Source organism: Antechinus flavipes, chromosome 5 (assembly GCF_016432865.1).
Source record: "Antechinus flavipes isolate AdamAnt ecotype Samford, QLD, Australia chromosome 5, AdamAnt_v2, whole genome shotgun sequence".
Taxonomy (NCBI): Eukaryota; Metazoa; Chordata; class Mammalia; order Dasyuromorphia; family Dasyuridae; genus Antechinus; species Antechinus flavipes.
Genome location: NC_067402.1, coordinates 121,365,236 through 121,381,575, shown reverse-complemented (window position 1 = coordinate 121,381,575; position 16,340 = coordinate 121,365,236). Strand labels below are relative to the sequence as shown.

General features: G+C 34.4%; 1 protein-coding gene across 1 annotated transcript; it reads right to left on the bottom strand.

The window, feature by feature from the left end:
• Positions 1 to 411: 411 nt before the first annotated feature.
• Positions 412 to 9,944, bottom strand: NDUFA5 (NADH:ubiquinone oxidoreductase subunit A5). The gene is made up of 5 exons (XM_052000655.1): positions 9,818 to 9,944; positions 9,186 to 9,230; positions 4,603 to 4,719; positions 2,084 to 2,149; positions 412 to 1,210 (listed from the first exon to the last, which is right to left on the bottom strand). The coding sequence occupies exons 1-5, from the start codon at positions 9,836 to 9,838 to the stop codon at positions 1,109 to 1,111; spliced, it is 351 nt and encodes a 116-aa protein (XP_051856615.1). The 5' UTR covers positions 9,839 to 9,944; the 3' UTR covers positions 412 to 1,108.
• Positions 9,945 to 16,340: the final 6,396 nt, after the last annotated feature.

Below are 16,340 nucleotides of genomic sequence, written 5' to 3'. Positions count from 1 at the left end.
TAGCTACTATGAGAAAATTTCTGTGAGATCTATTCTTCCAGTCCAACTATCTAATTGGAATGCTTTGAATATAAAGACAACATGAATTCTCAAGATTTCTTTCACTATAGCAATTCCATCTTTGGTTTTGAGATAGCCTACAAATTATTCAACTTAAACAGCTTAGCTAACAGCCAGGATATAATTGTCTTTAAATGGAGTTGCAGAAAATGAGGAGCTTCTCCAATTGCTTCTCATAGAAAATAAGCTTTCTTTTTATATTTCCATCAAATACCCAATCTAGTATTCTTCCTTTAAGCAAGGCAAGGGCAAAAGATGACACAAAAAGGTGAAAACAAAAAGAAAACAGATGCGTATGGGGGAAATCATGTGGAAAAAATTAGCAAAAAATAAATTGAATTCTACAATGAATTCAGCAAACACTTCAGTTTAATATACATAAGACAAATTTGAATATATTAAATTTAGATTTTTCTTCATTAAATACACTCAAAGCCAACGATGTCAATCTCAATTTGAAAATCTCATTATTACTTTACTATTATAATGTGGAAAAATGCATGTAATTATATAAAAACATTCAATTAAAAAGTTTTAGAATCTTGGCTAATTAGAAGCTTGCCATATAATAATTCATCATTTTAAAAGTGTTCAATTAAAATTCAAGCATACATCAGTTCTTTTCTAGAAATTAATATTACTTGGCACAAACTTTTAAACTAAATGTTGAAAAATACCAAAGTAAATCTTCCTTATACCTATCCAGATTATACTCAAATTTCTGATTGTTTCTCATGCCTTAGACATTAGTCTCTTCTGGACTGAAGATTTGCTTAAAACAATTTCTGATTCAATTTTCCAAATGACAGTGCAATCATTTTCTTTAAGGGAATTTCAAAATAATCTATTTTATGAATAAATGCTTTTCGAATTAAAATGACTATGTTCCATCCTATCACATATTAATCCTTCACTAATTTATGTCCCTGACTACCTTGTTTCATTTTCCTATTAATAAAATTCCAGTAATCCAAAAAATATTTTAATAGTATTTAAACAGATGTTTAATGGCTTAAAAAAATTGTATATCACAGATTTTTAACATTGATTATAATGGCCATTTCCACTGGTTGGCTGGTGGTTCTTCCACTAAAGGCTCCCAGGGTTTCCATGTCAACATTTTTCTTGCCAGTAATAATTCATTTTCAGCCTATTAATAAAATAAAGAGGGAAATGGTGACATTTTGAACACACTATTCAATTCACATGTATTACCATTAATAGAGTCTATTTCAATTGCTCCAAGTTACCACCCAAAACCCAAAAAGGGTTCAGACGACACCAAGTGCAAACCCTTACTTGAAACATGTTCTAATATTAAATAATGAGCTACTAAATTATATCAAAATGCTTCAGGCTAGTTTGAACAAATAAAAAAAAGGTACCTTCTAAACCCTGCAATATTTATAGTATTCCTGAATTTAGATAAAAGCAAAATTTTCCAAGTAAGTGTTCTATTTCAGAATATTTTTTTATTCAGCTTACTATATACAGTACCCTATTAAAATTAAGAATATAAAGATAATTAAAATAAAATTCAGATGTCTTAAGTGTTCACCATTTTCCGCCAGCAAAAAAATTCATTTATAATTATTAAAATCTACACTGAGACCTCAATCAATTGTGATTCGGAAATCTAGCATCTCCTTGGCCTACCCAGAATATGCAAAGTGTGCCATTTATGTCTACAACTGCAAAAATATAAACATATTTTGAAGATTTTAGCAATATACATAATGGTTAAAAAAATGCTTATTTTCTTTCAAGATTAAGGAAAGTTAAAATGCTGAGTTGTATCTTTGTTTTTCATATGAAACATCAAATTCACATCTCATCTTTGAATCTGAAGGAGGTTGAGAAAAATCATCAATCATAGAAGGTAAAACTTTCATTTATCCTGCACTCAAATAGCTTTTGTCTTGGCTTTCTTACTGGGTCAATTATTTCCTTGCTCCCCTTTTCAACCACTTAGAGAACTCAGTACCAAATATTTTAAATATTCAAGTTATATTTTCATCTTTACCTGAAGAATAACTTCTTCTAGTTGTCCAGCTTGAAGTTTATCCTCTAGTTTCTGAAGATCTGTTTCCTATATCAGATACAGAGCAAAAATATACTTTTTAACATCGAGACCCATTGTCTGAATATCTGCAAATCATATATTAGAAAAATACATTTAAAAACTATGTATTACTATTATACTACTTAAATAAGTTCTTCTAAGTATTTAATCCAATACCTACAGGAGTCCCCTATTCTCTCTACTAGTTCACAGAATTTTTCTCTTAATATCTGATATGTTTTAAGATTAAGTGTTACTTGCTTAAGTGAAGTTGAGAAACTTCACTTTATATTTTTAGAATAAGAATTATAAGAATGTTACAAATCTATTCATTAGCAACATTCATTCTTCTGTTGAAAAGATTGACATAAATCTTAACCAGTTTTCCAAAGAGATTCCAAGAATTCTAGTATAATATAATGTTAAGATGGAAAGTACAGTGAATTTTAAACCAGGGAATTTGGATTACCTGTGTAATCCTGAGCAAGTGACCACTTCTTTGGGTCTCAAGTTCTGATCTGTTAAATGAGGAGTTGGACTAAGTAACAACTAAGGTCTCTTCCACCTCTAATCCTATTCTTGTAACATCCTTAGATCTTTAGTAGAATTCCCCAGAGTTCCATGCTTATCTCTGTGTTATTTAATTACCTTTTGATCAATGATATGAATAAAGACTTGGGTTACAGCCTTAATAAAAATTCAAATGGCATAAAACTGAGGATAGCTAATACACTGGATGGTAGCTAAGTCTTTAAAATGGTCTTTAGAGAAAATTCTGGTCCAAATTGACGAATGAGATTTAGTAGGGATAAATAAAAAGTTTTACACTTTGGATTTTTAAAAAACTATAAAAATACAGAATAGGGAAGACATAGCAAAGACAACAGGTTTTTCTGAAAAAGATCTGTAGATTTTAGTGAAATATAAACTCATAGGACTCTTGTTTTAGTAACATGTAAGAACAAAGAGAGGAAGCTGCAAATAAAAAAGGGAAGCCAGGGAGGTCGATAGGCAAAAGGAAAACATTTTAAACATATGAACAGCCCAGGGCTGAAAAATGGAGTGTCTTATTTATGAAATAGCCAGGAAGCTAGGGTCACTGAATCAGAATATATGTTGGAAGTAAAGCATAAGGAAGTAAGGCTCCTTTTCCCCTATTGGAAAAAGAGGAGGGAGCTAACTTATAAAAGACTTTGAATGTCAAACAGGGTTCTTTTTATTTGAATTGGGAGACAATAGGAAACAAGTAGAGTTTACTAAGTTGGGAGAGTGGGAGTATATGATATGATTGGACCTACATTTTAAGAAAATCATGTTAGTGGCTGAAGGGAGTATGGACTGGAGTGGGAGAGACTTAGGCAGGCTGACCCACCAGTAAGATGTTGCAAGAGTCTGGGTGTAAGGTGATGAGGGCCTGCATTAGTAACAGCAGTGTCAGAAGAGAGAAGGTGTATAGGAGAGACGCTATGCAACAGCTGAAACTGAAAGACTTTGGCACCTTCTTAAAGATGGAGGTTGAAAGGTAGTGAGGAATCCAAGATCACTCCTAGATTGTGTGTGCCTGAGGGTCTGGGAAGATAATATTGCTCTCAATAGTAAGGTAAGAGGGGTGGAGAATTTAGGAGAAAATATAATAATAGGGCAGCCAGATAGCACAGTGGATAGGGCACTAGCCCTATGGTTTCAGATACTTACCACTTCTTAGCAGTGTGACCCCAGGCAAATTACTTGTCCCCAATTTCTTTGGGGAAAAAAAAGATGATGAATTCTGTTTTGGGCAGTTTGTGATCTATCGGACAATCAGTTCCAGAGTATGCTGGACATGTGAGATTGGAGGTCACAAAAGATATTGGGGCAGGATAAGTAGACTTGAGAATAATTGGCAAAGAGATGGTAATAAAGTCCATGGTATGTTATAAAGAAAAATTTTTTAAAGATAAAGAATGGATGGGGTGACTACTGATCTCCTTCCATTTCTAAAATTCTGACTCATTTCTTGTAGGCTTTGTAGTTAAGAACTCTACATTCCAATTCAATGCCAAAATAATGGACACCTAGTATGCATGGTATTACACATTAAGAAAAGTCAAATGTCTCAGACAGGAAAAAAAAAAAAGGATTAACAAATTTTTTTCAAATTTTTACATCAGCAACAAAAGTATTTATGGTTTGCTTTTAAAATATTTTCTATCTATATTCATCAAATATCTACCAGTTGTATGTTTAAGGAAAAAAATTTTTAAAAAGGCAAATCATACAGAACAGAGAAGATAAAAAAAGTAATAGCAAGCAGAGCCAGAAAACTAGAGACAATGCTCAAAAGTGCCAGGGAGAATCCTAAGCAATATATGAGAGAAAAGTGACAATGCATAAGGAAGGAGAATAAATATAATTTTTATATAATTTTTAATATAATTTTTACTCAAAGACCGCATTGGGCACCACAAACTTGATGGAATGAAAACATGCTGGCTACTTACCTCTTTCACCATATTCAACCTTTCATTTGTAATCTGTTCAGTGTACTTTCTATAGGCCGCATTTGCAGGGATAAGTTCAAGAGCATCGAGAATCTTTGAATATAGCAACTTTAGTCGCTGAAAAAGACAGTTGCACAAATTTCCTAAGTTTAAAATGTTATTAAAAACTTTGGGTAATACTTAAAAATAACAAAATCACCAATAATAACAACAAAATCAAATCCAGAGTGGAGCATTCCATCACAGTTACATATCACAATTTGTTTGGCTGTTACCCAATTGATGGATATCCCCTCAATTTCCAGTTCTTTGCCATCACACAAGGGAATGGCTATAAATATTCTATAAATATTTTAGAATATATAATTCTTTTTCTTTTTCCCTGATCACCTTGGGAAACAAATCTAATGGTGGTATTTCTGGGTAAAAAGGTATATACAGTTTTTTAACTGTAGAACATAATTTCATATTGTTCTCTGAAATGATTAGATCACTTCAGTTCCACCAAGGGTGTATTAGTGTCTCAATTTCTTTTCATCCTCTCCAACATGTCATTTTTCCCTTCTATCATTTTAGTCAATCTGATAGGGTGAGGGATAATCTCAGTCATCTTAATTTGCATTTCTCTGATCAATAATGATTTATAATGTTTTTTCATATGATAACATATAGTTTTGATTTCTTCATCTAAAAACTGCCTATTCCTTTGACCATTTATTAACTGGGAAATGACTCATACACTTACAAATTTGACAAAGGTCTTTGTATTTTTAAGACATGAGACCTTTATCTGAGAAACTATAATTTTTTTTCTTAATTTTCTGATTTTTCTCTAATTTTGGCTACATTGGCTTCATTTGTACATTTTTAATTTAGTGTAATCAAAACCATCCATTTTATATCCCACAGTGATCTTTATTTTTTTCATAAATTCTTCTCCTGTCCACAAATCTAATGGGTAATACGTTCCATCATCTTCTAATTTTTTTATGTTATCTCCCTTTATATCTCTAGTCCACGTATCCATTGTGACCTTAACTTGGTAAAGTCTTTAAGATATTGGTCTATATCCAATTTCTGCCATTTGCTTTTTAATTTTCCCAAAAATGTTTACCAAATAGTGAATTCTTATTTTAAAAACTTAAAGCATTACATTTGTCAAACAGAAATTTAGTATAATCTTTTACTACAGTGTAATGTACAGATATACTCTGTTCCACTGATCCAGCTTTGTATTTTTTAGCCAATACCAGATAGTTTTGGATAATTACTGCCTTATAATAGTTTAAGATTTGATATTGTAAATTTTTTCCTTATTTTTTTTTTATAAATTCCTTTGATATTCTTGACCAACCAAGTGAATTTTGTTATTACTTTTTCTTAGCTGAAAATATTTTTTAGGTAATTTAAATGGGATGGCATTAAATAAGAAATTAGATAAAACTGTCATTATTATTTAATTAGCTCTGACCTCCCATGAACAGTTAATATTTTATATATCACTTTTAAACAATTATCTAATTTATTAATTATACGATATGACAGTTAATATTAATTAGTTAATTTGTAAAAAGTGCTCTGTAATTATGTTTCTGTAATTTCTGGATTTATCTTTATAGGTCTACTCCCAGGTACAACTATCTAAAGTCCAGTTATTTTAAATGGGACATTGGGGTATCTTTTACTATCTCTTCTTGCAGGGTTTTGTTAGTGATATATAAAAATGCTGATGACTTATGTGGCTTTATTTTACATCTTGCTAATTTGCTAAAATTTTTTCAACTAACTTTTTAGTTGAATCTCTAGGTTTTCCAAGTATATCAGCAGATTTTCTGTTAAAAAAAAAAAAAAAAAAAAGCTTTACTACCTCCTTGCCTATTCCAGTTCCTTCAATTTCTTTTTCTTTCTTATAACTACTACAATAAAATACTGAATAATATTGATGATAATAGGCCTTTTTGTTTCACTACTGATCATACTAGGAAGGTTTCCAGCATATCCCCATTACAAATAATGCCTGCTGATGGTTTTAGGTAGATGCTTATCATATTAAAGAAAATTTATTCATATCTTTGCTTTCAAGTGTTTTTAACAGGAAAGAATGCTGTATTTTGTTAAAAGCTTTTTTTTTTTGGTGATATGATTTGGTTGATTCAATTATATTAATAGTTTTCCTTATATTAAACCATTCCGGCAATTCTGGAATAACTCTGATTTATTTGCAAATGTAACTTCTTTTTAAGGAAGAAATACGGTAGACTGAAGATTGGTTGATCTAGAGAAATATAGTTATTAAAAGCTCATATGGGATGCCTTTGGAGAACTGCAATTGCCAAGGTTTGAAAGAACTCCCATTTTTGTTCAGCTTATTTTTCTGACTCACTATTGATGCTTTAATGAATGAAAGAGAATAGGAATCTAGACTGTCTTGAACTAGACCTTCTCCTACACCCTAAAATCTGTCTTTTAAAAGCTTTGCTTCAGAGAAGGAGATATCCCAATTGTGCCTTTTCATGCCATTCCTCAGTTAACCTTTTACTTGTGAAATTACTGGCCTTCTTTAGTGTTTCATTCTCAGCTCCCCTTTAATTTTTAAAGAGAAAAAAAAAAAAGCCTTCCCTTTACCCTATCCTACCTCTGTGCTATTCAGAGGCAAACTTCTCCAAAAAAGTAGCTATGATATCTACACAATCTGCTTCCCTGCTACTACACTGAAGCTGCTTTCAAAAGATGATCAATAATATCCTAATTTTGCAACTCAAAAGTCTTTCTCAATTCTCATTCTTCTCCAATTCTGCAGCTTTTGCCACTCCTTCTCCTTCTATATATATATATATATATATATATATATATATATATATATATGTATATTTATTTTGGGATTCAGAAAAACTATACTCCACTCGATTTTACTTTTCATTAATTTCTCTATATTCATTAGTTCTTCCTTTCTAATATCTTACTGTTAGTTTTCCAAAGGTGCTGTGCTTGGTCTTTTCTTCTTTCATCCTTTAATCACTGAATAAACATTTCTACTAGTCCTTTCAAGCAACAAGATACTAGGGTTAGGAGTTGTGCTAAAATCAAAGGATACAAAGATAAAAGGGAAAAACCGCTCAAGAGCGCACTTTCTAACAAGATGACAACACACACACATAACATATATGAAGAACACACATATGTTTGTATGTATGTATGTGGCACACACAGACAATACAAAGCAGTTTTGAAAAAGAAAGTACCAATTGCTTGAAGGATCAAAATATAATCTACATATCTGGTCAAAACAAACTATTTCCCAGTTCTTAAGCACATCCCACAATATCCCACATTTGTGCCTTTGTTCATACTGTGCCCAACACTTAGACTACCCTCTTAACTCTGTCCCTTTCCACTTAATCTCTGCCTTTTGAAATCCAATCTATTTTTTAAGGTACAATTAAAATTTCATCTACAGGAAGGTTTCTTTCATCTTCAGTAGTCAATAACACTTTCTTCCTTCAGATCTTGATCAGCACTTGGCTTGTACCATTTCTTATAAACTTTTGTGTCACTTTGTATCATTAAAAGTGATACCCTATTTGACTGTGAGCTCCATTATGTTAGGGCTAAATTTTAGTATATCAATATCTTTCCCTGAGTGCTTTCCAAGGCAGCTAGATGGCTCAGTGAATAGAGTCATCTTCCTGGTTTCAAATCCAGCCTCAGACACTTACTATCTCTGTAAACCTGGGCACTAACCCTGTTTGCCTCAGTTTCTTCATCTGTAAAATGAGCTGAAGGAGGCAGAATTCTAGACTTGAAGTAGAACTTGAGTTGAAATTCTGCCTCTCAGGCAGGTATAAGCAATCGCAAAACAATCTCAGAACCTCAGTTTCTTCATCTATAAAAGAAGTGACATTGAGGAATGTACAATGAAAAACCTTAAAGTACTATATAATGCACAGTGTATATAAGTATCTGTCAAATGATTCGACAATAAACAATCTGTTAGAATAGAAATACTTCAAGTCCATTTTAATGAGAATTGAGAAAGGCTTTTGAGTTGCAAAATTAGGATATTATTGATCATCTTTGGAAAGCAGCTTCAGTGTAGTAGCAGGGAAGCAGATAGTGTAGATATCATAGCTAAAAGTCTTATTTTCTCTGGTATAAATTGTTTTAAAATTTTATCATCTTTAATAAAGATAGGAACTAGTATAGTCAATATCTTTCAGTGAACAGACTATCATTTGTAAAAACAATAACCTAACTGTGCAATAATTTTTAAGTATTTTCAGGCCAACAAGAATGAGAAGTAGGTATTGCAAGTTAAGCGACTCCCCCAAAGTAACCCATTTAGGAAGATTCAAATCCAAAATCTGAACCTAAGTCTCACGACTCCATCATTTTAAATGGTTAAAATCATTTCAGGCTCCAGCAGAGTCGGGATGCCCAGAGCAAGGTGGGTGCCCCCAGCCAGGGGCCGGCCCAGACAGCTACATTCTGAGACCCCGGGGGCCACAGCAGGGCTCTACACTGCAAGGCCACCGGCGTCTATTTCTACTTGAGGATTGGGAAATACATAAAGAAAACTGACGTACCTCCCGTGGGGTCTCACATACTGCCAGTCCAACGAGACCGGTGGTCTACAAAAAGAAAACGCTCTGGTCATAACGGATTAATCTGACTGCCCCTCCCCGTTCTCTCCCAGAGATTAAGGGAGAAGGGACAAGAAAGGTGAGAAAGAGGAGAGGAGGGTGAAAGAAAAGGGAGAAATGGGGGAGGGAGGGAAGGAAAGGAGCAAGGTTATGAAGGAGAATGGGGAGAGTGGGTGAGAAAGGAGAGGAAGGGAGGAGAGAGAGGAAAGGACTGGATACGGAGAGAGAAGGAGAGGAGAAGGGAGAAGAGGGAGGAGCGGGAAGGAGGGAGGAGAGAAGGGGGATGGGAGAATAAAAAAGGGCGAAGAAAACGGAGGAATAGAAGAGAGAAACGGAAAGGGGAGGGGAGGATTGGGTTCTTTGGGCCCTCGACCCAGCCGGCTGCAGGAGTTGGCCAGATCTCCGCGATCTCCCAGACTGCTAGCCTGAGAGAGAACTTTTAGCGGCCTGGCTCTCTTAATCAAAGAGGACACGAAGCCGGTCCGCAATTCACCCCCGCACTACAATCTCGACCACCCGGGGGTCACCCACCGATCACTGCCTGCGCCCTGTCTGACCTCTAAAAGACCGCTCACCTTTTTCAGCACCCCGGCCATGACAGCAAACCAGCAGGCGTTGTCGCGCAGCACTCTGGGAAGGTGCTGTTCTCAGACCCTTTGAATCCACTACCGAGAAACTAGAGCCTACGGTCGCCCGTAGCAACTGCACCGGCAAAAACGGATGGACCGAAAGGAGGCACCCTTCCTCTTCTGTAAAAGGTTTGGGGCTTGAATTTGAAGCTGGGCGCACGCGCCGTGATTCCCAGGGAACCAGGCTAGGGAGAAGCGCATGCGTATAAGGATACAGAGGTGACCGTAGCTGAACTTGAGACAGCTAAATGCGCATGTGTGTGAGTTCTCCTTCCCTTAATGTAATTTTGTTACAATGTCCTTGACCTCCTTGGGGCTTTCAATTTACCATTGAAAGTAAAGCCTTATACAAAAATTAAAAAGAATTGGGCAGGCAGCAACATAGACAGCCTGTGTTTGTAATTGATTAGCTGTACGAACTTTAGCTGATTTGTAAACAATAATATGTGGTATCACTAAGAGATGTTGGGAAAAGCTTAGATTTGGTGTCAGATGTATGTGACCTTGGACGTCTTGATTTCAGTGAGCCCAACTGTAAAACGAGATTGGACTAAGTGACCTTCAATTACAAATCCTAAAACTGGAGCGAGCTGGAGGGTGCAGTGGGTAGAACCCCAGACCGGATTCAGGAAAATCTGACACTATAGCTGTATGATCCTGTGCGCGTCATTTAACTCCTGTTTACCTCAGATTAACATGGAGTTTCTATCTTATTTTAAGGTAAGGTGTTTATTTAAACACCTTAAAGTTCATTCATTAATTGTGTGTGGGGGGGGTTTTCTAAGTCAGTGTATGGCCTGCAGGGATCCTTATGTATAGCTTAATGGTGCCTGTTTCTATTTAAATGTGATACCATTGCTCTCCAACATCACACGCATTTAGGGTTAGGTAGGTGCTCCCTTCTCTTCACTCATATAGTCCCTGCCCTAGTTCAGGACCTCCTTACCTCTCAGCTGGATTATTGCAAGAGCCTTCACGTTGTACTCGGTTCTTCAAGACTTCCTACTCAAATCTATTCTCTACTCAGCCAATCTAGGGATTTTTCTAAAGCACAAGTATGAGCATGTTAAATACCCTTCTCAATAAACTCTAGCAGCTTCTTATTAACTCTTAAGATCAAATATAAAACCTTTTATTTGGCATTTAAAGCTTTCCATAACCTGGCTCCTATCCACTTTTCCAATCTTATATTCTACCACATATTCTTCCACCTAATCATAATGACCTACTACTTTCGTTTTACTTCATATTCCATGTTCTTTTCCCTGTTATTGTTGTTCCCCATGAATGGAAAATTCCTCAACCGCTGGGAATTCCCAGCCTCTTTCAGTTGAAGTACTACCTCTTCTAGAAGATTTTTCCTCAGTCTCCTCAGGGGTTAGTGTCATTTCCTACTTGTGTTTTTCTTTCTACTTTCCCTCTAACTTTATCCTGATTTAAATGTTGTTTATTTCATTAGAATGAAAGCTCCTATCCTTTGACCCAGCAATACTACTACTAAGTCTATATTCTAAAGAGAGGACCTATATGTACAAAAATATTTATAATAGCTGGCAAAGAATTGGAAGTTATGGGGATGCTCATCAATTGGGGAATGGCTGAACAATTTATGGCATGTAATTGTAATGAAATACTATTGTGATATACATGAAATGATGAAGGGGGTAGTTTCTGAAAAACATAGAATGACCTATATGAACTGATAGAAAGTAAAGTAGAACTAGGGGGTGATTGTGCACAATAACAGGTAATGTTTTAATGATATTCAACTGTGAAAGTGTTGGCTACTCTGGTCAATACAGTGCCATAAGAGATTCATGAATTGAATTTGATTTCATGATTTGAATCTTGATTCATCAAAATCCAAAGGATTCATAATGAAAAAGTGCTATCTACTACCACACAGAGAAATGAACTCAGGGAAAATTGAAGTATAATTTTCTCATTTTATTTTTCTTGCTTTAAAAAGTAGTTAAGATAGAAATAAGATTTTATGTGATTTCATGTATATAAATGAAATATAATGCCTTCTCAGTGGGTAGGGGAGGGCTGAGAGGGAGGGTGAAAACTTAGAACTCAAAATTCAAAAGAAAAACTTTAAAAAATAAGTAACAAAGTGTTTAACAAAAAAAGAAAAAATGTACTTTTTGAAAAAGTCTTAGCTGTGACAGGACTGGTTCATAATTTCTTAAAGCTTTACTTGGATATTATACAAGAAACTGATATTAATATAGTTAAGATGTACATGGGTAACAGCTAAATTCAAACTAGTGGTTCTAAATAAATCTATTATGGGCAGAGAAAACTTAAAAAGAAAAGAATGTAAACTACTTGGGGGGTTTTGTTTTGTTACTTTTTTTTGTATCCCCATTGAGTAACACAGTGCCTAGTACAAAGAAAGTACTTGATAAAGGCCTTTTAATTGATTGATAAATATCTAACTTTTGTGTCCCCAAAAGGAATGAAAAAAAGAACAGGGATTTCTATTCTTGTTCAAGCAGACCTGCAGAGAATGTGCCATATGTTAACAGATGGTGAAGAACTGCCAGTTACCACAATAAAAATAAAATAATCATTCAGCCTGTATTCATTAGCAATGAAGAAATCATATCATTTATAGGGACTGCTTGATCTCTTAAATATTAACAATCTAACACCCAAAATGTATTTCTTTGTTACCACTTTATGTTCATTTAGTGATTTACAGTTATTCATGAAGTGTTATTGGTCTGCATTTATCATACCAATTGAATATATGGAAGACTATAGATAAATAATTCATTTTAGCTTTATGACCTCAAAATAAAAAGTGGTTCAATGACAGAAAAGTGGGAAAATTTTTAGTTATCATTGAGAAAAATATTTACTTTATATGAGGAAAAAATGATCATAGAATTATTGATTTAGAGATAGAGGAACCTTACAGGTTCCCTTCTTCCCCCCATATTATAGATGAGGTAGTTGAAGGCCATGGAAGTGAAAGATCTGCCTATAGTCATATAGGTTTTAAGTAACAAATTCAGAATTTGAACTGCATGGCTCTAACTCCAAATCCTATATTCTTTCTACTATAATTTGTTTTCTATTGTAAAAGTGCTAGCTACTAAATTCTTATAGTACAAATTACAAAGTTGGACATGTGTGTTTCTTCTTTGCATTATTTCAATCTCCAGTTCATTTCCATGCAAAATCAATACTCTGCTAGTCCCTCAGAATTACCCTGAAAAAACTGTTAGCTTTTTTCCTTATTATTTTCTGCCCAGTTGTAATCGGGAATGCAGGTGATACAAATTAGAATTTGCTTGCAACCTGTCAGGCACCAAGCTGATTGTAGATATTCCTTTCAGATATTAGGAGAGAATCCATTCTAATGAATCATATTAATTAAATAATTCATTTTGTCCTCATTAAAACCAATTCTAGTCTGCTATAGATCATGTGATTGATTCCCTTCAAGAGTGAAAGGTGAATGGGCAGCACCTCTCTGGTGTGTTCCCCCTAGTAGCTGCTAAGCACTAGAAGTGCTAAGAGGAAGGCTACAATCAGGTTTAGGTTAATAGGGAGCATATGGTATTCATGGGGTAGAACCATGATTTATTGAGTCGAAATCAATTATCTTAATTAGATTAAAAACCTATTTAGTTCATTCAAGGCCTTTTTGGAATCACTTGGCCTCCAGTCCCTGAGCCAGTGCTCAGTGCCTCTCTAGATGGCTTAGAGCATCAATAGGAGAGGCCAAGGGGCTATGGAGCTAGCCTCCATCAAACCCAACCTCCCCACTTTACACATGAGGAAACTGAAGTCCAGGGGGAGTTAGGTAAAGTGATTTGTTCAAGGTCAGACAGGTAATGATATGTGGCAGTGATGGAGTTTGAAGTCACATCTCGTGCCTCAGTTTTAGCACTCCTTCCACTTCATCTAGCTAATAATCTGGATTGGGAGTAGAATGAAGTTTAGTCTTTGTCATCCCATCAGAAATAGTCTCTTTTATTCCTTCAGTGGATGTACTTAAAGACCTGATGAGATGTTGTAGAAGTCTCTGGGGGAATTACCCAAAAGATGTATAAGAAACTCTTGTCTTGTTCTATTTTAAATGTTCTCTTTTCTCCTTTAGACCTAGATACCAGATGTTTTGTTCTTTTATCAGAGATTTTAATATGAAGCTACTTTCTCCTCTAGTAACAGGGTCTTAAAGATGAGAGTGAGCTCATTAACCAAATTTAAATTATTAATCATTCAGGAAATTATACCTGAAGTTATGGCCCCCTTTTACACTTCAAATAGGCTTTGTTACTTTGTCTTATCTCTTTGTCTAGAAGATCAGTTATGATCTTTTATCTAAGAGATTTCCCCAAAGATTCTTCCTCTAGCCTAGGTTTAAAGATTATCAGTTCTGCCTTAAAGAGAATTTATTATAATATATATATATATGTGTGTATACACACACATACACATACACACATATATTCATACATATGTATGTGTAAGAAAACTTTTTCAGTTTTTCTTTTAAATATTCTCTCTTCTCTCATTGCCTAAAAGAATAAAAATGTTTTCTTCCAAGAACTCTTTTAATACGATCAGCCAAAGAATAATTTCTTTTAATCCAGTTTTGTAACTGCATATGTATCCTAGCCCTTCTCATTTTCCTATAATTTAATTTTATTGATAAACTAAGGGAAGTGAGCCAACACTGTCTCTCAGACTCAAAATAATGAGCACTATTTTTTTTTTAAATAGAAGCACTAGTATAAAAATGGCATATCATCTTTTTCTACCTATTAATGGAGATGGATAGGAGAGGTGCCAAAGAAAGAAGTTCTTTTATCAGTTTGAAGGATGCTAATAAAAATGTTTTAGTTTTATAAAAAAGGGCTCATTAAATTTTCTTTTTTTTTCTTTTCTTTTTCTTTCTTTATTTTTTCTTTTTTTCTTTCTTTCTTTCTTTTTTTTTTTTTGTGAGGCAATTGGGGTTAAGTGACTTGCCCAGGGTCACACAGCTAGCCTTTATTTGAACTGAGATCCTCCTACCATCAGGCCCAGTGCTCTATACATTGTGCCGTCTAGCTGCCCATCATGTTAAATTTTCCTCACAAATTTTCATGAAAGCTACATTTCAATGTAATATTAATTTTAGAAATTTAGCTCCAGGTCACACTAACATTTGAAAAGTACTTTACATGTAGGCTTATTATGGCTTGGCAGCTACTTCCTGGAGCCTCTAACTTTAACATTACCTGTTAAAACATGAAATTCAATATAAACCAGAGTATCCCAGGAGAGATTATTATTGAAGGTGCCAAAAGGGTTTTTTCCCTCACATCATGGGTACTGAGAATATGGAATGAGCCTTGGATGGTGAGTCAAATGTGAGGAAATCGGATTTCTAGTCCATAACCAACTTTGAGACCTTAGACAAGTAATTCAATTCAATTCAATATCTCCTCCTCTTCTCCCCCCCACCATCCTTTCTCCCCCCATCACTCCCCCCGGAAATTCCTAATAGATGCTAGGGGTTGTGCAAAACACTAGGAATATAAAGACAAATATGAAACAGTCCTACACTTCAAGGATTCTGTGCCTCAGTTATCTCATTGGTCAAACCAAATAACATGTAGGATGGTAGCATTAGATAATGTTGAAGATCCTTCTTAGATCAAGATTCTATGACGGTGTCTCTGTGAATTTCCAATTTGTTTCTTCTTTTTTATAGAGTTTTGACCTCTTCTATAAAATTTCATCTGACCATTTATACATATGCTAAAAGATTCTAAAAGAAACATTTTCTACCTTAAACTATAGTCAAAGATACATCTTGCATATAGCTATGGTTCACACTCTTGTCTTTTAAAGTAGTGTTTAAAATTGTCGCTTAATATCTGTCTGCCTCAGTTTCCTTATCTCTAAAATGGGGATAATAATAGCACCTACCTCTTAGGGTGATTCTGAGGATCAAATGAGATAATATTGTGAAAGTGCCTAGCATAATGCTTGGCACAAAGTAGGTGCTATAAAAGTGCTTATTCCCTTTCCTTCCTTTCTTCTGATCTACTGACCTGAGAAAGTGTCCCCAAGAAACTGTCACACATATAATACATAATGGCATCTTGAAAACTAAAATTTCAAATTTATTATTCAAAATTAACAGAAGTATAAAAAAAAGTTATACTTTCAAATTATTTTTGTAGGTTTGTAGCAATTACAATTCTGAAGTTGTTACAGCCTAAAACTGCACTAAGATTTTTGGGGAGGATACCCTATTTATAGGTAAGAATGATAATAATATAATAATAATAAAACAGTAATAAAATGTAATTGAATAATAATAAAATAATAAAAATAAGCATAGAGAGCAGGCCTCAGGGGCAGGAAGACCTGGATTCAAATGCTGTGATATACTAGCTACATGACTCTATGGGAGTAACTTACCTTCTCATACCCCAGGAAATTCTCTTAAGGCTAATTTGCA